General features: G+C 40.0%; 1 protein-coding gene across 1 annotated transcript in view; it reads left to right on the top strand.

Moving 5' to 3' along the window:
- The window catches only part of MTHFD1L (methylenetetrahydrofolate dehydrogenase (NADP+ dependent) 1 like), a 139191-nt gene extending 113700 nt beyond the window's left edge, over positions 1-25491 (top strand). Inside the window, exons 25-26 of the mRNA XM_058801095.1 lie at positions 21608-21716; positions 25353-25491. Of these exons, the coding sequence (XP_058657078.1) occupies positions 21608-21697 (90 nt within the window). The 3' untranslated portion in view covers positions 21698-21716; positions 25353-25491. The remainder of the gene's footprint in view (positions 1-21607; positions 21717-25352) is intronic.
- The last annotated feature ends 1160 nt before the right edge of the window (positions 25492-26651 follow it).

The raw sequence follows: 26651 nt of genomic DNA, 5'->3' as shown, positions 1-26651 counted from the left end.
GTGGTTTAATCAGCCCGTGCTAAAATCTGCATTGCTGGTGTTGCACCTGTTGTGTTAAAGCTCACACGTGTGCCTGTGTGCTCATGGTGGGCATTGGGCATGAGTTACCTCCTCAGTTTTGCCATGTAGGTCTGTCTTGTACTATTTTAAGTAGAACTCTGGAGTTAGCAATTTTGTCCAGTCAACACCTTTGGCAAATGTGACATTGATTGCATTTTTTAATGTATTTTTTTCTAAATATCTAATGTCTGATGCCGAAAGCAATGCATTTTCTTCTTTGCTCTATGCAAGCTGCCTTTCGTGTATCAAATTTGCTTTCATACAGGCTTACTTCTTATGTAGAGGTTTGTGTTTAGTCTGTCGTTGGTGCTATATTTAAGATTAATGTTTGTTATGTTGCTGGTTTTAACTTGTAAGTTCAAGCTGCCAAAGGAAAGCATTTGCTCCCATTCCATTTTAGACAGTGTCAGAGGATTTATTTAGAGTGTGCCTTCCAGGCCCACTCACTTGCTCCTTGGAAATAAACCTGGATCCAAGCTGGATTATCAGTACGTACGTGAAGGACCATGCTTGACTTCCATAACATTTCTCTTTCTTAACATTTATTCTTCCTCCTTGCCCTGGAGATTACACCATTGAAGATAAATGCGACTTACAATAGTGAGCACAGCAGTACTCTCTGTCTTTTTGCACAATAACTGTTTGTTATCTTTCCAAAAAATGTGACTAGCCAGACAGCAAGCAAATGCCATTTCATACACCTGTGTGCCAGATGTTTTACAGCTGTGCACATACTGCTGCTGCTGAACCTCCAATGAGTGTCATGGGACAACTGGTTCAGGAAAAGTATAAATTTTTCTCTTGGGATGGGCTGAAATGGGATGGGAAGGAGATGGCTGCCAGTCAAAGGAAGTGCATAGCACAATTAAGAAGCAAATCTTTTGGTGTCTTATTTGGGGATATTGCTACCATTGAGAGTTACCAAGATTCCCTCTGGCTTCTTCCCAGCTAAAATATTTTTCACAGCCCCTCAAAGTCTAATGAACTTAAAGTAGGTATTACTCAAATTTGATTTGGTAGCATACAGGTGAAATGATTCTTGTAATGAGCAGCATAAATAGAATCATGCGTTACAAAGCTAGGTAAGAATTAATGACTATAAAATTCATGTTGTTTTTAGGGGTAGCTCAGTATCTGAATGTCACAAAGCTTGGAAAATCTTCTTCTTGCTGAACACTGGAATTTTATTCCTGGAATGCACCTTTCTATTTCTTAATTCTTAAAACTATGGCCAGTGTGAAAAAGGACTTGGTCCTATCATCACAATCCCCATCCATTTTCTTTCTTTATGACTCCTACAATGATTCTTCTTTACAAAGTACTTTGCAGCATTCATTTGAAGCTTGCACAATCCTGTAAGGAAGTAGGTTGGTTTTACTATTGTGTAATCTTTTATTTATTTAGCTATCATAACTCATTGCTTTGTATGTCAGACTGAAAGTTCCAGCAACTGATATGCTACACATGGTATTTGCATCCAAATCTCAGTGTGGCTGCAGCTGGATTCTGTGTCACATCTTTAAAGAGTGGAAGGAGGATGTCACACACTGCTCTGGGAATGGGGCCAAGGTATTAGACACGAAAGTGGGCAGGCACATGTGCCTTTATGGGGAGAACAGGGGAAGAAGGAGTGTGGTCCTGCAAGTCTGATAGGCATGGACGTTTGTTGGTTGCTTTAGAAGCTGACTCAAATTTTGGATTAGCATCTGTAGTCACTGACCCAAAGCTTCTAAGCCTTTTGAAAGTCTGTTTTTAAGGTGATAGTTTCAAGAATTTGTTTACTTGTGTCCTTCCAATTTGGCAATGAAACAGTTTTTACTTTGGTTTCTTATTTGGAGTGAGACTGCAAGTATGTTGATGTGAGAAAGAGAATTATAGCCACTGCTATGATATTGATTTTGGCATGCAGAATTGAACAAAAATTACGTTAAATTAGTATCATGGTAACTCAGTGTGAGAGACATCAATAGTTTTAAAGGAAGTGGCCAAAATCTTATCACTAGAGCACAAACTTCTCCAAAGCTCTGTGTTTAGGCTTTTTTAACTCTTTCCTTCGATTAACTTTTTGATGCTTTTGAGAAGCGTTGAAGATGGTGCTTTACTAGGCTGTGGAGTGGGAGGAGCCCATGGCATGCTGTGCAGTGCAGCATGGAGATCTGTGGTGGTACAATGGATGGCACAGCAGGCATGGGAAGGATTGCCTGTGGTTCCAAAGTTGGTAGGATGGCCATGAGCAGGGCACTGTGCCTGTTGAACACCCTCTGGCTCAATGGCATGTTCATCTACATATACATACACATTCATATATATACACATACATATACATGCACACACACACACATATATATACACATATATATATACACACACACTAGCTTTTGCTCCCAAAGATATTGTGGGTTTTCTTTGCCACCTTTATGTTATGTTGAGCTGGGTGTTGTCGGCATGGGTACAATGAACAAGCAGGGAGGAGGCAGTTCTGGACCAGCATACAGCCACGGACAAGCCTTCCCTCTGGTTTTGGGGAATGCTCCCTGTGCTGCTGGGAAGGCAACTCACACCTTCTGTCTGCTGAATGGGTTTTTTGGCTTTCACATCATTCTATGAAGTCCATTTATTTTCAGTCTCAGGTGTAATATGGTTTTAGTGGAGGGTTTTCCCCCTGTGATTGTTTCCTGAATTAGTAGATCTTCCTTCACTTTGGCAAGGATTTTCCGTAATAAAAAGTTTCATCATCAGTTATTAGTTTCGTATGACTGGTCTGTGAAGCACAGAGGATTATTGAAAGCTATAAAATTTGTGTTAGCTGTTTTCCTTCATCATGATGAAAATTATCACAGTTGTGTCTCAGTGGGTTTGATCATATAAATTTATTGCTGGTTACCCACAGTAAACCAACAAGCTACAACTGTGTGACTAGAACTCAGATGAAATTATCCATTTACAGCCAAAGTGGATCAGGGAAAAAGCAGCTGTAAAATAAGTGCTTTAGTTGTTTTAGTAACAATTTCTTTGCTTTTAGTGGTTTTATAATTTTTTTTGTAGTTACTACTGTCCATAACTTTTAATCAGTATTAGTTACATTAGGTTACAACTTTATATAATCTTGTTTTTAACCCAAATGACAAAAATGTTGATACTCAGTTCTGGTCTGTGGTGAAGTGGGAAAGGAGCTGTGGTAGAACACAGTGTGCTACTAATAGCACCTGATGAACTAGCATGAAGTATTGTATTATTAATTGATTTAATGAGTCCTTAGGTCCTATGATACGTGAAAGAAGGTTAATTGATTTCTTTCAACATAACTGTACTGGACTATGTTTAAATGCATTATTTGATTATTATTTTCTTGAAATACCCAGTTCTGAGATTTTCAGTCCCCCTTCACTATTCAACCCCAAATTGTATTCCTTTTGCTCTGAAGCATTTTACGAGGAGTAGCTCAAAGCACAGTGTTTCTTCCTTGTCTACATCCCTTGGGTCAGCTGTGAATGGCTGCTGTGCTGGGCACAGTCCTCTTCTCGAGCTAAGCAGAAACATGTCTGGCTGACAATCCAGGAGCAGGTAATGCTGAAAGGTGCTTGTCTGATGTGCATGACCAACTCTAATTGGTTTGGCACATTTATATTCCATATTAATGTCCTCTTTTTTGTGTAGACCATATGAAGAGTGGCATGGAAGTGTCAAAATTTATTGTTTTTCATTGGACTCTAAAATAATGTTGTTTTCATCACTTGGGAGGACAAGTGCCGGAGGGGTGGATCAGCTTCCCTGCAAGGCCCTGTTGGACACAGCCCTGCCTCACAGACAGGTTACATTTCTGCAGCTGGATGCTCTGGAAGGCCCTATCATAAAGGGAAATGTGGCTGCTGAAGCAGTGCTGCTGTGAGTGTCAGGAAGGCAGGCTGGGGCACTCTCAGCCCACGCGCCGTTCCCTGTGCTACTGCTCTGCAGAGCGCCTGAGCAAGCTCACCCGAGGTTCCTGTCCTGACAAGACAAAGTGCTGCATTGTATATGAAAGGGAAAGGTTTAAGCTGTTTGGCTGCATCCCCAAATTCAATTAATAGTGCTGGAACCTGGAGGTGGGGCCTGCATGGGCTGTGCAGCACACATGGTGACTAATGTGCTGTGAACCGCAGGTGCAGCAGGCCAGGAATGGTGGGAGCATTTCAACCTAGTCAACCCTGTCAATTCAGCCTGTCACTCATCATTTTGCTTTGGGATAGCTGGTTTCAAAAAGAAAGAAATAAAGTAGAAGTTTCATATAAATTAAAATCATAAACTGAAGGCTTATGTAAACATGACAGGAAAACTTAACAGAAAATATTAAATAAAAACAGCAAAACCTTTATTTTCAACTAGCTTCCTTTTGACAAGAAAACTTTTCCTTCATAGGCATTCAGAATAGTGGGAACACAGATATGGGCACCCCCACCTACCTGCACACTACACACCTTTAGTTGTAGTATGCAATTAAGGATGCTTCCACTTCTGGATTTGCATATTCAGGAGAAATCAAGTCCAAATTTCAGAAATGTTCACAAGTAGGTTACATTGTCAAGAATCTGTATGCTTTGACTGCAGTCAGAAGCAACTGATAAGTATTCATGGAGATAAAATTCCTCTGTGTATGCTCACATTCATTTTGATTGGCAAATAAGTTATTTATCCTTCACAGTGGCTCCCTTCCAGATACCCTTCACAGATAAGGGTATCTTTCATCCTTCCTCCTCCTTTCATCTCTTTTCCCCACCCCAGTGTATTGGATGCATACTGGAATAGAATCAAATACAAAAGTTGTATCGATCCACAGTGTAATGCATTTTAGGATTTTTGCATCTTTACTGGAAAATAAAACACTTTGGACAGTTGGAGAATTATTTCTGTGATGTTGCAGATGTATTTATTTACTTATTTATTTGCTTGTTTATTAATTATTTGGATCCTCCTTTAGCTGTTTTCATCCATAGTTTTCTTAACCCTTCTTTGTATATTTTACACCCTTGTTTCTCAAAAAAATTATGTGAATTATTTTCATAAGGAATAAGGAGAAGGCATCCAGGATTCATCCATTTTACCTTTCTGCTTGCTTTATTTTTAGCTTCCCTGGTGCCTCATAGAAAGCAGCAGCTGTTTTGCATTCTGTATCACATGGCATCCTTTCTAACAAGCCACTTTAGAGCATCCTTCCTCGGTATTTTGAAGGATGCAGGAGACTTACTGGTACTTTGCTGCTTCCTTCTCATTGCACCATCATGAACTGGCAATATGTCATCTATGTGGTGCTGCTCTGTATCGTCAGAGGACTAATTTAATTAATTTTTATTAACGGTGCCTTAATTGAATTTTTGAAAGACAGATAAAATTACAAACACGGCACAGGAAGAGCATAGGAAGAATGTCTGGCAGAGCTATACAAATAGATGTATTGTTTCAAATATTCCCTGTGCTCTTGAACAAGACATGTAATCTGTAAAGGATTATGTGTAAGAGTGCGAAAGATGCTCAGAGCAATATTGAAACTTATTCAAGTGGTCAAAGCCAGTAGAAAAGGGAAAAAATAAAGTCAGGCACATGAAATCACGAGTGCCTCCAAAGCGCAGTGGCTCCTCTTCCCTCTTCCAGACACTCAATCAAAAAAATAAAAAAAAATCAAATAAAATAAAAATTATCCTAATGCTTGTGCTCTGGAAGGGAGAGAAAGAAGGCTCCTTCAGGAGAAAGAGCCAAGGTGGCATTAGGACCCACAAATCCCTAAGAGGTGGGCATTAAAAAATGGGGACCACAAGCAAATAAAGTTTTCTAATAGCTCCAGTTGTTCAGTAACACAAAATGCCCGTGCTGCATAAGGATCATCAAGTCCCATAGCTGTTTCCACTGAGCTGGAGAGTTCTTGGTATTTCTGAGTTTCACTTCGGACCCCTTTTGAATTTGTTTTAGGATAACTTGCTGTTAGGATACACTGATATAATTCCATTAAAAGTATATTTTAGTGAATGTGGCCTGTCTTCCAGAGCTCCCATCCCTTGACTTATTCATCAGATTATCCCAATTTGAACATAGAAAGTCCATCTGCCATGAGAAACCTGGTAGGTGAGCAAGCTGTGTCAGTCAGTGACCACACTTCCTGATATTGCTGATAAATGTGCTGCTGCAGAGTCTATAGTAAGAACAGATTCTTTCACCTTTTTCTGAAGGAAATGTCAGCAATAATTTAAAATTATTTAGATGCCATTTCCTAATTGCTTACATGCACTTTACAAAATAGGCACAACTGGGAGACTTGCTTTACTCCCCAGTCAGGAGGACCATGATGGAGATCTGGTGAATATAGACACAGACACCTACCACACACAGGCATATGTCATGCTGGAATGGGGTACCCTCAAAATTTAAACAGAATGCCTGCAAGCATTTTTATTCCAGGACAGAAGTGCTTTTTTCTAGGTAAACTGAATCTGCTCTGAAATGTTAGCTCAGCCTATGTTTACTATTGCAACTGGAAAACATTTAAAATCACATTTTCTAAAGGGAAAGCAACTTTTTTCTTTCCTTGGATTGTTTAGACCAAACGGACCATTTCATTAAAGATATGTTCTAAAGTCTGTTTCCCAGACACAAAAGCCATGATAATCCAAAAATGTGCCTTCTTGTAGGCCTTTCAGTATGATTTCCAGTAAAGCTTAAAAAAAATAGTAGTATATGAGATGAATCCCAGATAACTGCAGTGTAATGTCTAGTGGTTTCATCTTCCAGAGATATACTCATAAAAGTTCATTTTTAGGGGTCTAAAGTAATCTTCATTTTATGGGGCAGTTAAAGACTTCTGTTTTGATGTTGTCTGCTGTTCTCTGTGGGATTGATTCAGAATCAAATACATACTGTAGGGGAAAATTCAGCATGACAGTTTGCTGCTGGCATTTTTCATGGAGAATTTCAGTATTGTCCCAGATGGAAAAGAAACTTACAAGGGAGTTTTATTTTTTTGTAAGTCTATATTATAGCTAACCATTCTTCTACTTATCACTGCAGGTACATGGAACACTGCCTGGTTTTGGAATCTTTCCCCTCTATAAAGTACAAGTTATGTTAATATTTCTTGACACTTGAGTAAGAAAAATTCTTACATATTATCAAATTCAAGACAACTGACTGCCCTTTGATTATTTCCAGACCCACATAATGTCAGTCACAAAGGTAATACAGTATGAGGTTTAGGGTTCTGACAGACATGTGTCTACAAATGAAAATCATATTGCTGGAGCTGTGTCAGCCCCTGTCTCTCCGAGGGGTGGCAATGCCCTGGGTATATGAACATCTGATTTATTTGTGAATCATCTCCACAGTGCTTACAGTTTGCTGTATTTAGTGTTTAGTAGGTAGGCCTCTGGTATTTTCACTTTGCTTTATATCACTCTAAAAAAAAAAGTGGTTGTCCAGAAACCGGGTTGAGAAGTGGCCGAGGTATTTCAGCAACAAGAGCTAAGGGAGGGATAGCAGGAGTGTCTGTCTCTGCTCCAAGCGCCACTGTCCTTGTCCCTCAGTCAGTCCTAAAGCTGCTGCAGTCCTTTGGTGATGTGGGGAGTGCTCCAGCAGGCTGCAGATGTGTCCCCTCTTGGCAGCAGTTTGGGTGTAGGAGCCTGTGCTCTGGAAGCTGTAAATCGCTGCTGCCTTGGGGAGCAGCCCAGGCTCCCAGCCCTGCCTGCCTCAGCCCTCTCTGAAGGAGCAGCAGTGGCAAGGGCTGCCTCTCGTTTTCTTTCTAAGGGGTTTTCACTAGCAAAGAGACCATCAGCCTTAAACATCAGGATGAGGTAGGCAAGGGTCAAAATCTTGTGAGAGGAAATGAGTAATAAGGACGTCACAGACCATCTCCTGCGTTACTTGGAGTTGTGCCCTGGATATGTCATCGTTTTCCCTTCTCTCTCACTGAATCTTCTTTATTTATATATATTTTTAATAGTAGCCTCAATGACAGTGAAATGGATGAGTGCAGGACCTGTTAAATGCCAGTTTCCCCTTGTATGGCATCCATCTGTAAATGCACTTAGAACAAACATCTGCTCCCAGAAATTACTTTCTGGCCTGTGCTGGTTTTTTCAGTGTCTGCCAGGCTTTTCATCACCTTCCCCAGTAATCCCAGCAGGTCCACAAAAAAGTAAAGATCCTTATTTGTGTGACATTGCAGCCACTTCAGCTGGCTTGTTAAAACTCAAAAGTTATAACTGAAGGAGCATTGCAACCCTATTCACAAGAAAGAGAAACTTTTCAGTTGTGAAGGTCATCGCATATGTTAGGCATACATAACCCTGGTTACTTCTGCATTATAATCTGGATCCCACAAAAATTAAAATTCATGTAAAGTACCTTTTTCAGCTAAAATTTGAATTGGTGGGTGACTATCTAGACAGTAATCTTGAAAGGTAGAATGTTACAGAGACTGTTGTCCAGCTGCACATTAATATGTGACCATTCCCTTCTGAAAACAAAATACTGAACTGGGTTTTAAATATCAGCTTGCACACTGTATGACGTGTAGTATTTTGCATACTTGCTGACTTAAAATGTGTGTTTAGAGCTGATGATGTTATCAGAGCTCTGCTGTTATCCCTGAATCAATTTGGCAAAAGGTTCATATTCTTTAGCAACTTGACCACTTTCTTTCTCTTCATTTAATGAAAACTTCTCGGTTCATTCTTCACATAAACAGTTTTAAGACACTTGACATGTTACCATGTTTCTAATATTTGAAGTACTGAGAAAGCCAAGAATTTTTAAGTTGTCATGTTCATATAGAATTCGTATCTCCAAAGCCTTGAAGTCTAGAATTTGTAAATCCAAAGTCTTGTGAATTTCACAGACATGTATTTATACCTGTATTCTGTCCCTATGGTGTTATACATAATTTAAAGGTTATCTGAAGCTGTCTCCATAGCACCTGGAAACTAGTTTTTCTTTAAAAATATTTTCAGTCGGTGAAGAGATGCTGCCAGGCATTTATATTAATACTTCTATAAAAGAAGGAAATACTTTCTCACATGTGACTAAAATGTGGAAGTCATTAACGCAGGAAAGCCATCAAGTCCAAGAATTTAACAGGACTTCTGAGAGGTTATAGCCATCAACATTATACAGGGTTGTAATTAGAACAAGCAAGTAATTTGGAAAAAATGCTAAGCACAGTGTTCAGGGATTCAGTTGGTCTTCATCTATCAGCTCCCAGGTGGACAGAGATTGCTTTGTCAACCTCCATAGTTTCAGCTTTTCTCCGTGCAGCATCTGGCACCAGCCCTTGCACAGGACACTCCTGGGACAGGAGCTTTTGCTGTGCCATGGGAGGGACACGCTCCCTGCCTGCCTTCTGGCTGCTCTGAGGTGTGCAGCTCCTGCAGCCATTGATCACTGCGCAGCTTTCTGAGGCTGCACAGATCATTGATCACACTGCACAGCTTTCTGAGGCTGCATAGATCATTGATCACACTGCACAGCTTTCTGAGCCTGCATAGATCATTGATCACACTGCACAGCTTTCTGAGCCTGCACAGTGGCCTGCTGCTCTGTGCCTGTAGGCAGCAAGGCTCCAGGAGCTTTTGTTACTAGGCTGAATCCAATGGGAAGGTGATGTCCACAAACAAATAAAGCAAAGTGGGTATAGACTCCCCTCCTTCTAGCTTTGACAGCTCTTTGTCATTCCTGCGTTTCAGCTGTGGCCAGGCACGTGCTCTGCGCTATCCTGCAGGGTCAGGCACAGTTGAGGCAAAGCAGCAGGAAAATGGAGAGGGAACATGCAGTGGTGCACAGGGAGCAGAGCAAAGCCTTTTCTGTTTGCACCAGAGAGAAACATCACACTGCTGGCACTGTGTGTGTCAGATTTGCTTTGTGTCTGAGACCCTGAATGAGCTGTGCTGACTGCAGAGCTCTGCTCCAGACTGTAGGAAAGAACATCAATGCCATTGTACTTGGCACCTGTGGAAAAGATGTGATGCAGAAAGTAGACACAGAAAATAAGCGCTCTGCAGGTAATCTGTCCAGAATGGGATCAAGGAATGCTTGTGACAGCACAGATAAACTCCCTCTGAGTTTGTGAAGCTCTTTGTCTCTTTAATTTTCTATGGAAAAAAGAAAAAAGCTTATTTTCTTGATAACTCACAGAAATAAAATCAACTTAAAAATAGCTTTACTGTCAGTATTTATTCTCACAGTCTGAGAAATGCAATGTGGAAGCAAAGATAAAGCAGTGTTTTCCTACAAATAAACAACAAGCAGTTTTCAAATGAGAATGACTGCATGAATTCCAGTTGCTGGAGGGGATGCTGCTGATGAGGTTGCAGCTGCACTCAAGGGAGAGCGCTCTTGCTCACCAGCAGCCACTGCTCAAGGCAGGTGCCCGGGCAGGTGGGTGGGAACACACTGCTGAGGCACTGCAGCTCTGCAGGTGAGTCTGGTGTGCCATCCTGGGGGATCTGTGTTCATGGGGTTGCCGGGAGGGAAGGAGGAAGGCTGGGCATTAGTGGCTGTGTTATGGGTTGTGTTCTTTATGCCTTGGCTGAGCAGCGGAGTTGTAAATGATTTCTTTGCCAAAAATGAAAGTTCATTACAGATTGGGCTTGTTTTGATTAGGAAGAGTTGAGAGGATATACCATAAGAGTAAATAAAGCTAATGGCTTTACCTGCCAAAGTTTGTTCACTTTGGCATTGAAGGGATTGAACCTTTCCATGATGGTGACACTTTTACAGTTTTTCTAGTGCTTGGAACGAAGCTCCCATAGACTGTACGAGATGTTTGTCAGAATAAAAAAACTATTGTGCTAACTTGTGTTGGGATGCAGAAATTCATTACCTTCCCTTTTCTTTTTTGTCCTTTCATATACTTCATTTGGGAAAAATACTGCCCACAAAACATCTGTTTGGGGGGTTGGTTTGCTTTTCAGACTGAAAAAATGTGTTTCCAAATAGAGTTGATTTTAATTAGATAGTTTAGCAACATTTTTGTTGCTTCTGTGAATATATTGTTATCCCTGGTTTTATTGCTGAAACAGGGGTTAGGGAAGTGACCTGCTGCAAGTTCATAGAGAACATATTGTGAGAAATTGAGAAAGTTGTGTAAAAATGCTGATACAGCATTCATTATGTAATAGAAGAAGATGTTGCATGCAGTGTTATTTTTGAATTTCAGTTATATGAGACTAAGATAAGAATCAGTTACCAATTTCAAGTTCCATTATCCTGGCAACACCTCAGCTCCTTTTGGCAAATCATTTAACCTTCTCTGCTTCCTAGCTAACAATTTAAACTCGTGATCTTATTTTATTTATTTCCCAGATGTACTTGAAGTATTTCATTCATATGTGTAAGTACTTTTAGAAGAATTATATTTATAAATAAAAAATACATAAATCTTTATTATATTATGTAAGGATACATGTTTGTGGTATAAAGATTTTGCTCTCCATCAGATAACAAAATTTTATTTTATTTCCTTTGACAATTAAATGTCTTGACAGCTTGTTAACTCATGGTTAACAGAAAGTGAGCAGAAATTAGGGGTTTAGTATCTTCTTAGAGAATCTCTGAAAATCAGTACTGCTGTAAGAAAGTTATGTCCCACATTCATGGGTAGAATTTTTTCCTTTCTCCTTACAGCTATTAGTGCTGTTAAGATGGCTTACAAAAGAGCTGGCTCTTCTGAACACTTGAGTTCATCACAAATCAGTAACTTTCGGCCTTTTTCAAAGTATTTCTGTGTTCCTTCATTTTTCCAGGAGAAGTGTGAGCTCTAGCATAGGTTATTCAAGGCTTGCTTTTCTCAGCAGCCTTGTGAAGACTTCTTAAAATAGTGGTTTGATAGACTAGAGGAGGAAGATTGCTGATCTAAGTGACATCCTTATTTTTTTCTATTTTGTTCCTTGTCAAAGGGGACTGTAGTACATTCTGGCATTATTCTAGAGGACACACTATATTAAATAGTGTGTAATGCCAGAGGTCTGCATTGGAATTGTGACTCAGACTATCTGATTTATGTAGACAGTTTAACAATTTGGCATCCTTGTATCCATCCAAGCTGGATCCATTCTGATCTTCTGGGTTAGGAGCAAATAGAAAGGAAAAGCTTTTTAATTCCTCAGTGGAATCATTCCTAAGATGGAATGCATGGACCAAGCCTATCAAAACAATTGTTTGTCTGGAGAGCAAAGCTGTGTAGGGTTAGAAAGCCACATCCAGTGCTTCTTTGTCATTGTCTATTTCTTGTTTGCTTCAGTCTGTCATGAAATAGTGTGTGTTAAGTTTAATTTGTAAAGAGCAAATAATTTAGATTGTTTATCTAAATAACAAGTGACTTGAGAAAGTAAATATAGAAACTTGAACTAATGAGATTAGAGATGCTCACAAGTCAAGGTTGGTTCATTATGACAGTCCAGTGATAGTGACTGATGCTGTTGGTGCCCATCACACTTGGTTATTCTTTGGAGACAAGCTTCCCAGGCTCTCCTTTCTGACTCTTCCCGTGATACCTACAGACCAGAAAGCAGAACTGCACCTGTGAAGTGCACATGCTAGCTTTTATTGTTTCCCAGTCCTGAAAACTAGATTGTGTCTACCTAGCTGGGACCAGCAAAGTATAGTCACCTCCTCTACCACTTTTTTCCACTTCTGTTGTTTTGAGGTGATTTCCAAAAATCTAATACCCTTCGGTACCACAAAGGTCATCACTGGCACTTAGTTTAAATCCAGCAATGAGACCAAGCCAGTTTGGCAATTTAACAGTTAAAAAGAATTGATTTTAAGGAGTTTCTCATATACCTCTATGATCTTTAGAAGCAGTTTTTCCCATATATATACGCACACATATGCACACACACATGCACGTTATCTTTGCCTGAGATGGTATTTCCTAGTAAACTTTACTTACTCAGGAATCAGTGGGTCCATTTAATTGTAACCAAAAGGGCTAGTATGGCAGCAGTTTAATGTGCTTTTATTCATCACAGTTATAGAATCTTTTTTGGTTTTTCCACATTGTAATTTGCCATGAAATGACTGCATGATGCTCCTCATGCTCTTCTGGTATGGTGTGCTGAGAAGGATAAAGTTTGTTGTGTGTTGAGTGCACACATTTGCTTCACATAATCTACTGCTGTCACCATCTCCAGTTTCTGGGCTGTAATTGAGGTTTTGTCAGAAGATTTTAACCAAAATGTCATAGTGATGATCAGCAGCACAAAGTGTGACTTGCTCCCGGAGTTTGCAGAACAGCACTTCTAAAGAAACCCTTGGTACAAAATAAACAGGTTTCAGAGGAAAGGAAGGGTGCCCAGTCCCTGAGCAAATACAAGGCAGCTGAGATGGGTCACCCAAGATCTCTTCCCTCCAAATACCACAAAACCTGCTCTGTTTTCAGCAGAAATGGAGCTGCTGGCAAAGTTTGGAGACCTCCTCTTTACCAGGAGACCCGAACTCTGAACAAAGCAGGAGAATTATTTACCCGTGAACATCAGGTGCTTTAAATTCAATAATAAATATTATTTAAAGCACTTGAGAAAAATGCCTTTATCCTCTAGATTTATTCCTTCAGAGGCCCACTTCCAGCACTGATATATTGGACACTTTTCAAGAATGGGAACAGCCCTGGGAGCATCTGACATCAGGATTGAGCTGCAGGGAAGGATTTCTCCTGAATGAGGAAGTGATTTTGTACAGGAGGCAGTGAGCAAGAGTCCTCTGCCAGGGATTCTGTCTAAAGCCCAAGGGGGAAAGGAAAATCAGGATGCAGGCTTTGGTCAAGGGAGCAATTACTTCTGGAAATGGATTTGAGTGGGCTGGGATGAAGGAAGTGTTTTGGAACAAGTCACCTGGAATTTGTAGTCTCCTTTTTTTCTCACTCCCTTCATTTACTTCATGAATAGCTTTTTTTTTTTCTGAGGGGTTGTTTGGTTAAGTTGGGTTTTGTAGCTTTCATTTTTGTAGTATTTTGTTTATCAATTATCCTGTGTAGGGCAGAATGCTCTGTGAAACATGGTGTGGATTGTATAGAATACAGTTCACTCAGCTAACACCATCTGATGTGCTACCTCAGTGAGGTGAATTTTTCAATTTAAATTTAGTACATTATGTGCTGTTATAACGGGGACCATTTTCTTCTGCTTCAAGTGTGGTTTTATAAATTCTTAGATGAAAATAAGTTGAGAGAACTGTGCCAAGACGAACTGCAGTCATATATGTGAGTCATAAATATTTTACTTAATTGGGGAAATCGCTCATTCTGTTACAGATTACATCTATTCCTAAATATTTTATTTAACAGCTAGAAAAATGTCCTTTCTGGGTCTTTGGTCCTTCAGCACATCACTAACAGCAGCATTTGAGTTCCAGACTGACTCACCAAGAAATCCCTTGCTTCCTTTGGGATATGCACCCAAAGATCTCTCCAAAAGTTGTACTGGATAGATGTGGACTATTGTGCGAGTTTTGTTTATTCCCTGGGGTGCCCAGGAGGTCACTTTTGGGTTCAGATCATCTCCATTCAAGATGAGTAATTTGTTGGATCCTGGTAATCCTTCAGAGGATGTAGCAGGGCACAAGTTGCTTTTGCCTAACTTGAACACCTGGCAGCAAGGCCAATTCGGATTGTATAATCAATATTCAGTACTATTATAACTTCATCCAGATGCTGAGAGCAGAGGAGCAATGTCCAAACATTTTGTTGTTGTAAATCCTTTCACAAAAATCGAACAATTGCCAAGAATGTGTAAAACATCAAAGTAAGAGGCAATTATAATACAGTAATTGATGCCAGATGGACTTCTGCACCTGAGATCAGTCAGCATGCCAGTGAAAAAGAGACGTTTACTGCAAGAAACACTACAGCATATGTCCGGGTGGCATCAGCATCTTTTCAAACATTATTTTAACCATTTTGAAGGCTGCTAAAGTGTTGAGTTTCTTGCTGTGGTTGTTCTTAGACATTGCAGCGAGATCCTTTCCTGTTAAAGATTTCCTGAGAAGGAAATATGATCTTCGCTCTCCCTAACTCCTATTGCCCTCATCAGGTTTGGCAAATTTTCATTAAAACTTAAAAGTAAACCATTATTTAAACAGTAACTAAAGATCATTGGTTAGCTGCTTTCAGAAATCCTTGTTATCTTCAGGCAATGAAAAACAATGAGATGATATTTTCTTAAACATTATGTAGCTATTAAAGTATTTTTTTAAAAAACATTGCCATTTCCAAAAGTGAATTTATTAGTTTGTAAAGATTGATATTTTTTGAAGGAAGCACAAACTTGCCTCCACTATGCATCTGCTTTTCCTAATATGAGATTTGGAGGTTTGTTTGCTTTTAAGAGGTGGGGAAAGGTCACTTGAGTATCACTTCAGGCTTTGGTATGGTATCATTCCCCTCTGTAATATGTGGTGGGTGGGTGAGATGAAGACTATATTGTGCATTTTTTTGTTTTGGCCATTTTGTTCTGATGTTCTTGTAGTTATTGGGGGGCAGGAGGGGTGTGGAAATGCTGTTTTCTTAACTATTCTCTTTTGTTATTTTCATGACATTTTTTTTTCCATCATTCAAAACCTGAGCTACCTTTGAAGTGATGGAGCTCTGTAGACTGGAGGAATTTTCCAGTTCTGTGGAACAGACTTCAAGCTGATTCTGGGAATGCTTAGTGTATGCTGCCTAATTTTTCTGTGACCTTTTCACACCGAGTGCCTCAGTGTGCTGTAGGACAGTCCAGTTTGAAGATGAAATAAGTGAGTGCTCATTGGAGGCGTTTGCACAGTTGCATGCTTCAGAGTGCTGGAGCCCTACCCACGACCCTCATTGCATGGAAAGTCTCATGAAGTATTTCCAAGTATAGGTTTGAACTGGAGAGTGCAGGGACCGTGAGGGATCCAGACACCTCTGCAGCCATGCAGTGCAGTGAGGTGACTGTTAATCTCTCTCTCCTGCTCCATGGACTGCAGTTCCCCTGGTGCCAGCTCCCAGTGCGTGGCCAGCACCACACGTGCCAGTGGGAGCAATTGGCACTCAAAGCACAGCTAAGGGCAGGCAGGACTGGAGAGCTGGAAGGATTTCTTCAGAAAGTTATTCCATTCACCTTTGCATGCCCTGAGACTGGCAGATGCACTGAAGTTGAGCAAATTTCTGGTGGTGGATCTGTCTTCCGAGGCTCTAACTCACACTAGGAAACGTTATTGAAACCCTGAAGCGTAGCTCCTTCGTGCTGTGCCTCAGGATTCCAGCAAGTTCTGGCACGCTGACCATAATGCATACAGGTTTATAGCACTATTTATAAATCTCTTGAGTTTCCTCTTGTATTGTTTCTTGCTGAGGGAGTGTGGGATATGCAATTCATCCCATCAGATTTTATTGAGGAGTTATCCGCAGTCATGTGCATGCTGGATTCTCTTGAGAAACAACATCTGTTTTCTGCAGTATTTCAAGTTTGAAATGGTTGTGAGTTGTTACAGCTCATTTAATTAACAAAAGGATACAATTAAAAATGTGAATTACTTGTGTTTTTTGTCGAACACAATGTTAACTCCATAAGCCACAGAATAGGGAGGTTTCCTCTATAAGCTATTTTTTGATTTTTCAGTATTTTCTAATGAGTTGTTTGCCATACTTTACATAAGCACAGATTCCTCTGATTTTCTTTCTCTATTCCACAGAAACCATGTTATGCCTGTAAAACAGACACTTCTTGTCTTATAGGTGAAAAAGACACTGAACATGAGTTGGACGTGGTCCTTGGGACCATCTGTTTTGCAAATTGTGCCATTGAGCTAACCCTGTTAAGGCAACCTCAAGTTCTGCTGTGATCTTTTCATATAGATAAATGAAAAAATACAGATACATATATGGATGAATACACCTCAAAGGCAGGATGTGAAGCACTGATAGGCATATAGGTATGATTAAAAAAGAAAGCTAAGCAGCAGAGTTCCTTGTGGGACCACAACAACCCTGGTGAGCAGGGTCTTGGTGCTTGACTGTGTACAGCTGTTGGGTAGATCTCATGGCCAGCTCAAATTACAAGGCAACACACAATTGTAATTTAAATGAAACTTAGCTACTCTTCCAGTAACTTTGGATGCATTTGTGGAGAGGGTGTGGAGCAACACTTTCATTTGCCTTTCTTGAAAGTAACTGGCATTCTCCATTTGTAAGGAGGCTCATTATGGTATTTTTGTTCAGTCATGTAAGTAAACTTCTGGAGGATCATTAATGTCAAATATAACAGTAGCCTTCAGGCATTCTTAACTAAAATTCTATTTTATCTTCCACCAGCTGTGCATTTCCAGGAGTGTAAATGATCCTTAGGATAAGCTGTCTGTAAGACTTACTGCTCTAAACACAGAGAGCCATAGTAACAAATAGCTCTGTATTTTCCACATCATCTTTCTGCAGTTGATTCACCTCTCATGGATGTGTGGACAGTTGCAGAGTTTGTAGAGAAAATGGTCTGCTCCTAGAAAGCTAGTTCCTATTAATTCCTAAATTATTTGTATAACTTTTTTTTTCCATGCATGAAACATTCATATGAATTGCATTAAGCCTTAAGGTACCAAGCTTATGCCTTAAATTTTCCTTCTCCCAGGAAAAGTGTGATAGTAGCAGTTTTATCCAAATTAAGTACTGATTATTTCAGCCATCTAAATCCAGTTTGTGATTTTCAGTGGATAAGGTTCATTGTCCAGTTCTTACCCTGTTCTTTTCTCACAGCCACGCTGTGCAATGTTGCATAGTTACCATTCTATAACCCAAATGTTGTTGCAATAGAGTGGAGAGAGTTTTGTTGCTCTCTGGGCAATATATAGAGGATGTATATTTTATGAGATGCTAAGCAAGTGCTGCATGACTATAAATTTCTGTGGGTTTTTCTCATGCTGTACATAGCTGCTAATAAAGTGATTTACGTTTTAAGCATATTTTCACTTTCCTTGTTCATTCTGCTTTTTTCAAGTTTGAAAACTGAAGTAATTTCAGTAATTGGTTATTTCAGGAAGAGAGGTGGAGGTAGTCTGCTGGGCACTGTGTACAGAAAGTGCTACAGCCAGGAGGTGTTTGGCTTTCTCTCTCCATGCACAAAAATCTGGGCTCTGGTAACTGAGGTCAGGGAGAGGGATCCCTCTGGATCATGCCTGCTGGAGTAAAGACCAGCTCACTTATTAATGCCTTCATTCAGCATCACAGAAAGGGGTCAGAGGGAAGAGGATCCTGAGCCTGCAGCCATGTGGAAAGCCAGTCAGGTGAAGCCTCTCTGCAGCCTTGCATCAGACTGAGCCCTCTTTTCTTTCCTGCCTTTGTGGTTGAAGGAGAGCAATGGAGGGCTGCAGAGGGAATAATCAGCAGTACCCTCCTCAGCCAGGCAGCCATCTCCTCCTACTGACCTTGAAGCAATGAAAAAGGGATAGATTCTTCTGCAGGTTACCTCTGTGTGTACAGATAATGAGAGCAGAGAGTAATGATCATAAATCTACATGGCTTTGCCTGTTTGAAAGTCTGGGCCATGGGAAAAATGACAGTACATAGTTTATTTTCATTCTGTAATTCACATAAGTATTTGTTCCAAAGTGTTCCTTCTGGAGCCGTTTTTTTTTTGCCTTGTACTTCATTTTATGTAGCAGTGGTTTTAATTCAAATTAACCTATTCCCTTTTGTTGACTTCAGTTTTCAATATGAGAATAGCTGTATTTCCCAAACCAGCAATAAACTGGTTTGATATTTGCATTTGTTTAAATGTAGTAACTTTTCATTAGGTGATACAGTACAGTTATACCGGTGTAGAACTATGCCTATGAAAGAAAAAAAAAAAAAAAAACCAAGTCCAAAATACGAAATAGATATGTAGGACTTTTATTTAATATTTCTTTTAGAAAACAAAAATAAATAAAACAAAAAACCCACCCCAACCACAAACTCCCTCCCACCCCCAAAAAAGGAAAACTCTTCTAAATTAGCCATGGTTTTTAAAAAACCCAACAAAAAAATAAAAGTAAAAATAAAAATTAAAAAAACCACCTTGGAATTGGGGAGTTTGCTTTCAGATGTTGAACTGCCATACACAAAGTAACCAGAAAGTTGTCTTTGGCAATTTGTTCATTCCCCTCCCAGCGAGATGAATTTCATTAAGGCAGTTCCTTATAAAACATTAACTCAGAAACTGGAAGGAATCTGAGACAGAAAATAATTAAGTAACCCTAATGATGTAGTAGTCCAACTACCGTGGCCAATGGATAAAGAATAGCAGCAAGGTGTTTTAGTACTTAGCTAAGATGCCAGGGTAGTGTCAGCCAATAAATGATGTCATGCAGTCAGAGGCAGGGTTTGGTCAACACAAACTGACAGTTTTGTCTTTTAATCCTACTATGTACGATAACAAAATATCAGGAAGAACTATATTTAAAAACAGAGGAAATGTACTGAGCCACTAGAAGAGCTTGTTGCATTGTTTTCCCTCTGAGCGAGATCTCAAGTGAGATGATGGCTGTGCCAGTACTGAGCCTTTCCCCCTCCCCAGCACGGGATTAACCTCTGAAATGGCAGCAGCATTTCCTCTCTGGAGCAAATGGGACTGTGCTGGGGAGGTTTTACATTTTGCTTGTATTCCCATGATGGAATCACTGCGTGAGTGTTGGGAGCAAGGCTGAAGCATTAGGGAGATGCTGACCCCTCAGTGAGAATGCAGCACTTGGGGTTGACAGGATGAAACACAGTCTGACCCAGAGCGTGGGGGGGCCTGCAAGTCTGGCACTCTGGAGCAGCTAGGATGGTGGTCATAAGTTTTTCCTCTTTGGAATTATGCCAATTATGCTGTTAGGGCTTGCCTTTGGCCAGAGCAAACACTGTAGCTGAGCTGTGCTTGTTGGGGAATTAGGGAGGATAGAGGGAGGAGTTGCCTGGCTTTGGCTCTTTGCTGGAGAGCAGGAGGTGATGGCTGGCCACAGTGTACTCTGGCTGCTCCCCCAGCACAGCCTGGGGCCTGGAGGTGATCTGGTCATGTGGTAAGCACATTTAGTTCATCAGCCAACCAGCCCTGGCCACAAAAACATGTACTGACATCAGTTCAGTGTGTTGAACAAGGTTGGTTGCAGTAAGACGAGTGCCAGAGCCAGCTCCAAGGCAGAAGCATTCAAGGGGTTCCCAGGGTGAAACTTCCAGCAAGCTGTTTCAGCTCACTCATGAAGACATACCCTAATCTGACCCTTTGTGTAGGGTATTGTGTTTGGAGTGTTTCTGGTACTTAGGTCTGTGTAATTTTTTTCCTACACAGCCATGTTTTAAGGTTACCTCCTGTGGTCAGGTTAACCATCAGTTTTCATGAACTCTGCTGACTTGCCCTGGTGAAAAGTTTGTTCCTCAAAATCTAGTAAATAAGTTTTAATGCTTAAAGACTCTCAGCCAACAGTCAAGCAAAGTTGAATTCCAAGTTTGTTTTGAGAGATTGTAAGGTCTTTCATCAATTTAGGTATTAATATAGGGCCTATTATAGCAGGGGCATTCTCCACTTTGTCCACTTATGAGGTTAAGATATCAAAAGGGTTTAAGGAGTCATTAAGCCCAAATGCTGTTTTTAGAGTTCCTTGAATTAGTGGAAAGATAGCGAGATATTCAGGGTGTGAATCCAAAATTAACCAAGTTGATCCAAACTTGGTCCTGTTTTAAGGCACAGACTTTACAACTCCAGTGGGGGGGCACTAGGAGTAGGGACGCCCTTCCTGGCTTAAGGGACTGAAACAGGAGAAAATGAGGCAGATCAAAAACCAGCATTATTCTGCCAAACCTGCTCTCCAGACATCTCCTTTGCAAGGGAGAAGTGAAGAATCCTGAGGCAAGGAGTTGGGAACTGGGGGAACCTCTGATTTAAAGGGACTTAAACTGTTGTGGGGCACTTCGAGATTTCAATGTCAGTCATGTGCCTTTAATTGCTGCTAAAAATGCCAATTTCAAATAATAGTATAAATAGCCTGAGTAGAGCTGTAGCTAACTGTGTAATTTAATTCCATGAAACTAGTGACATGTTTAAAAGTATGCAGATGCTAGTGTCTTATGCTAGATCAGGATCTTAATTATGCATAGTTTGAGATAATTGGGTTGCTTTAGCTTAGTATCTCAACCTCTTAATTCTAACTACTAAATTAGGATTCAGCTGTAATTCCTGTATGTTTAGTAGAACTATTTCAATTTGCTCCTGACATTAGGTAAGTGTTGTGATTAATTCTGCTTCTGTATTCTGGTTTTCTGTGGGAGAGGTCTGAGTTTAACACGTTCATATTACCAGGTAAAGTCAGACAATTACATCTTTGCCCTTTGCTGTGATTTTTTTTCTCTTTCTTGTCTTTTAGAAGCTCATACTTAAAAATTCATCAAAAAAGTATCAAGTTTGACATTTTTAACAGAAACAAAAAATGTGGTACAGATTGCATCTGTGGTCGAGCCTGTGTTGAACAATCCAACCTTTCTCTTAATCTAAGGTTTACATGCAAGGGCAGACTGATTATCTGCTTCCAGGTGCAGGAGTATAACTGAATGTCATTGTTTCCACAGATGAGCACCATGCCAGGACTGCCCACAAGGCCGTGCTTCTATGACATTGACCTTGACCCCATCACAGAGCAAGTGAAAGGATTGTTTTGAGAGTGACATCCAAATTCAGGTCAGTCAACAGCCTTTATTTTCCTGTTCCAGCTTGAGGGAGGATGTTTGTGCCTAGCATGTGTGTAAGAAAGGTTGTCAGGAGTTTATCTAGGCTCTAATTTCAGTAAGGATTTCAGACACTTTGGGGGTGTATTTCATAATGTGTAATTTATCACATGGGTATCTCATTTGCTGAATGGTGACTGGCACTTTGCTGTTGTGCCTTTTGGATTTCCTGGCACTGTCAGTTTGGCACAGGAGGAGCCAGCTCTGCAACTGTTCTGCTGTTGGCTATGGAAAAAGGCAGTCTGAAGAAACCATGTCATCTTACTCACCTCAAATACTCCTTGATACTGCACTCACGTGGCAGCGTGTGTCTGTCATTACCTAGGTATCAAGGAAGATATTTCTCAGTTTGTTCATGAGCTCTGCTTTGTTTGTTCATGTTTTGTTTTCATAGCCGTTATCATCTCTCTCAAATGGAAATAAGCATTTCAGGAACACAAAGCTCTCCTCTTAGCCTGTTTTTCATGCTGGATTCTCTCCCTTTTCCTCGAAGGTTGCAGTTCCCCCACCACCTCCTCCCTTTCCCTAAGTACTTAATCTTCTTGGTGTCCTGCTTTAATTTTGTGCAGCACATGTTCCTCACTTAAAAATACAAGATGTTATGAAAATATTTCATGCTCCTCCACTTTAACCTTTTAACATAATAAGTGGAGTAAGAGAGAATGTAACCCTGACTGAAACAAACCATGTGTGCCTGTCATGGGATTCTCTCCTTTCATCACTTAGCTCTCTCCCCCAATAGATTGGTCTGGAGAGCAAAAGGGTTTTTCTTTTTTAAGACAGAGCAACACTATTACTATGAGCTAATAGGACTGTGATGGGACCCCAGATCAGCCACAGCTTTGAGGTGAATGTGCCCAGGTGCTTCAGCCCTGCTTTAGCAGTCCTTTTTTACTGTGGACTGAGAGAAAGGGATTTCATTTTCTATTTCCGGGTTAGATGGATCGTTTGGAGGAGGGGAGAGGCTTGCACAACCCAACCAGACCAAGTGAACTGTTCACTTGCCCACACATTCACGTGAATGCCACAATATTCATGAGAATAAGAGATTCTGAGAGCAGATTCCACCAGTTTGTGTGTGTGCCAGTCAAGACAAGTAAAAAGCACCTACCTTGAAAGGTAACCTGCATGCACAGGTAATTGGCTGTATGCAAACCAGCCCTGACTGTTCTGTGGCTGGGTGGTGCTGCACATACCACTCCTTGGCACATATCCAATTTTTGTTACTGATACACATGATATGTCTGGCAGCTTCATGCATACATATTGATTCATCATGTGTCAGCCATGTAATTGCTTCTGAATCATTTGGAGTGACTGTAGAATCCTAATATAAAATCTATATGCAGATTCACATGGCCTGCTTAATTGGGTGTTTACTGCCTAGTCTTACACAAATCCATCCATACCACGGACTGATGAGTTTGGAAGAACAACAGTAATTAAGCAGACAAAATACTCCATTCCAACTGTGAAGGCCTTTCATTGGAATCTGTGCATGAAATGAAAATGTTAAACTTAGCTTTTAGTCAGTGATGGTGTTTTGTCAGATATAAAAAGAAATGCTAATGAAGTCACAAAAACATAATAGGTAGGAAATAACATATATAGCCAACTGTTAAAAAATTATTTTAATTTCATTGCAGAAATGGTATTGTTGGCATCTGACAGATGAACGATTCATTATGTTTAAGCCTTTTAAATAAAATCCAGCTTAACTATATATATATATATATTTCACCAATATAGGCACATGCTCACCTGTCTTCCTACCTTTAACAATCTAAATAAATACCTTGTGAGTATGGTAATACTCAGTGAGCGCCACACAAGGTAGTCAAGTGTTCATTAGCTCTAGAATTCATCTGGTTCATGTGCTAGATTTGTACATTGCTAATTTTGGAAGAAGAGGGAAATAATATTCCTATGTAGTCTTTACTCCCAACTTTCTGTGGAGAAGTTTAGTAGTATCCTTCACATACACACTGAAGTGAACCCACGCTGTAGGTGATATTAGGCTTTTGAGGTCTTTGTGGGTTTGTTTCTGTGATGGCAAATCAAGGGGGTTTTTTTCATTTCATTTGAATTCTTCAGCATTTTAGTGTATGATGTGCTATTACTAATAATATAGTGTTTTGCCAGGTCATTAGGGCTGATTCAGATCTTTAAGACATTTTAATTGGAAAATATTTAGAAATTTGTGGAAGAGCTGCAGATATTTCATTATAAACATGCCTGTAGAGCTGAGAACAGTTGTTTTAGTGTGCAGTTAATATCCTCCTCTGCAATGCTTATCTTCAGACCTGTGAAGGAGATACAGGCAGAAGTTCCTGCTTCTCAGGATGCTGTGTAAGGCTCTGGCTGAGCTAAAACACAGGGTGTCATTTGCCACTCTGATTTTTCTCTACCACTTCACACCAGTCATTTGAACATGCTCTAAAAAGTCATAGAAGCAAAAACCTTATCATAAAAGTCAACTCTGTTTTTCCTCTGTTGACAAATAGCCAATACATGGGTAGACAATATTGCAGTCTCTCTGTAGGAGCAACGTGATCTATCAAAAAAATGAAACATTAATATACAGAAATGAACCCAAAGGAATCTGGCTAGTCCTTTGTCACTGGCCAATGTCCTATTTAAATTATACTGCCAACTCATACATTAAGAAAGTTGAAATTGTTCCCTTAGGAGGTGTCTGTAGAGAGCACCAGTCAGAGTAAGACTTTGCTGGAGACAAATCTCCCAATAGGAAGGAATTTTAAAAAAAAGTAATATTTTCTTAGTGAGGGGAAGTCCCAAACTGGACCTACATAAGTAAAGTCTTTTAAGGACCCTTGTGAGTACTAAGGATCCCTCTAATTTAATCTGTGGCAGTAGGTGCCTGCTTTTACTGTGCAGGCTTTGAGTATCTGGGTTGATGGCAGCAGGGGGAAATTGTTCTCCTCAGTTGGTTGTGACTTCATAAGGCTGCCACTGCCCACAGTGGCTGATGTATTCTCACACTCTTCTCTTCAACACTGGCACAGCATCAGAATTATTATAATAAACAGCCTGGATACTTTGAGCTTTTCTGAACTTGAGAGGAGTCGGGGCTCTGCCTGTGAGCATCTTCACGGCCATAAAGAAGTCCATAAAGAGAGAGGAGACCAAAACTGGTGTTCTAAAATTGCAAACTATTTGTTAGATGTTTTCATCTTAATTTATTCAAATACAAATAGAAAGTGCTTTAAGACCTTTCCCTTACATCCATTAAACTGAGCCTATGGACAAAAAAACTACTTCCTTTAGTCTCATTCCACAGTATTAGCTTTCAGTCAGCAACAATTACTACAGTAATGTGCACTCTGAAGTCTGTATCATGCTGGAGCACGAGTACAAATTTTTTGTTTCTCACCTAATAGGGCTGCACAGATAATAAATAGGAGGTGCATATGGCATAATTATACATTTTTTCTTATTGTGGTTAAGGCAAAAATATCCCATTTCACTGAAGCACTCATTTTAGAATGTGAGGCCTTTTTTTTTTTCCTTTAAAGAAAGCAAAGATATCTTGTTTCAATGTATAAATTTCTTATCTTTGTCATTTCAGAAGCCTGAAAATTAAGAACTCCAACTTTCCTGTTTCCTGCAAGTAGGAGACAAAAAATGAATCTGAAATATTCCTGTTATGTGTCTCTGGAGCAATGTCAAGATAGACCAAAGAGCAAAAGTTTACTCTTTCTTCAAACTAGTTTTCATCATAAAATATAGCTGTATGGTTAAAAAAAAAAAAAAAACAAAAAAAAAACAAAAAAAACAAAAAAAAACAAAAAAAAAAAAAAAAAAAAACATGGCAAGCTAAAGTTTTTCTCTCTGTAATGCAGGAAGCTCTCTTCTAGGGCTTACGCTTGTTTGTGGATAAAATGACATTGAAAAAGAGCAGTTTTTCAACTCAGAGTTTTGTCTTTTCTCAGAGGAGTGTACATAAGTATTTCCTTTATCTTGGCTATCTACTAAAAACTTGCATAAACATGATTATGCTGTGTGACCAAGCCTATTTCTCTCTGAAAAGTACACTTTTGCTCCTGGCATTCAAGAGCTGAAACTACACACAGATTGACTGCACATTTTTGAGTTATCATCAAGCGTTGCTCTGGATGCGTTTGGGCAACAGCCAAGCTTCAAGCAAGGAAGATATTAAGCAGAGAAAGAACAGAGCATGTATTTTGTAAAAAGTTTTTAATGTATAATTTGTTTCCTTGTTGGGCAAAGATCTTTTGAAACACTTAAGCCGTGGCTGTCTTGTATCCATAGGTCTGTCTTTATCCGAAGCGTGTGTTACAGGCCGTCCAGCTGATTATGTGCTTGTTGTGGTGAAGCTGGTTGCTCAGACAGGGCACTGCTCCTTCTGAAGCGCTGTTTTGCTCCTGTTCATGGCTAATGAAGCCTCCTGCTGTGCTGGCTCCCGACCTAGAGTTCTTCCCTGGCAGTACACAACGGCCCAGAAACAACAGAGGAACGTCCATCAAGCGGGGATGCAGACAGGGCACAGCTTTTTTTTCTGCTTCATTTTGCAGGTTTTAACGGCCACACTTGTACAAGTGGAGAGTATTTCCATTTGAAGGGGCATTCAAACAAGTTGAATTACGGACCCTGTGCTTACATTTGTCTCAGTAACTTTACTTTCCTGGTTTTTCCTAAAACTTGTAGCAAAACAAGCCTTAGGCACAGGATACTGCATTGAACTTTCCAAACTGCTACTCCTCAGGAAACTCTCGCTGACTGACTGTTGGTTCCTTCAATAACAAAAAATGGAACAGAACAATAGGGTGAATCGAGACAATAGGCCATTGTTTTTTTAGGTAAAAAGCGGTGAAATAATGATGAGAGAGTTTATTTTCCTGATGAC

Source organism: Ammospiza caudacuta, chromosome 3, assembly GCF_027887145.1.
Source record: "Ammospiza caudacuta isolate bAmmCau1 chromosome 3, bAmmCau1.pri, whole genome shotgun sequence".
Classification (NCBI taxonomy): Eukaryota; Metazoa; Chordata; class Aves; order Passeriformes; family Passerellidae; genus Ammospiza; species Ammospiza caudacuta.
This window is presented reverse-complemented; position numbering and strand designations above follow the sequence as displayed.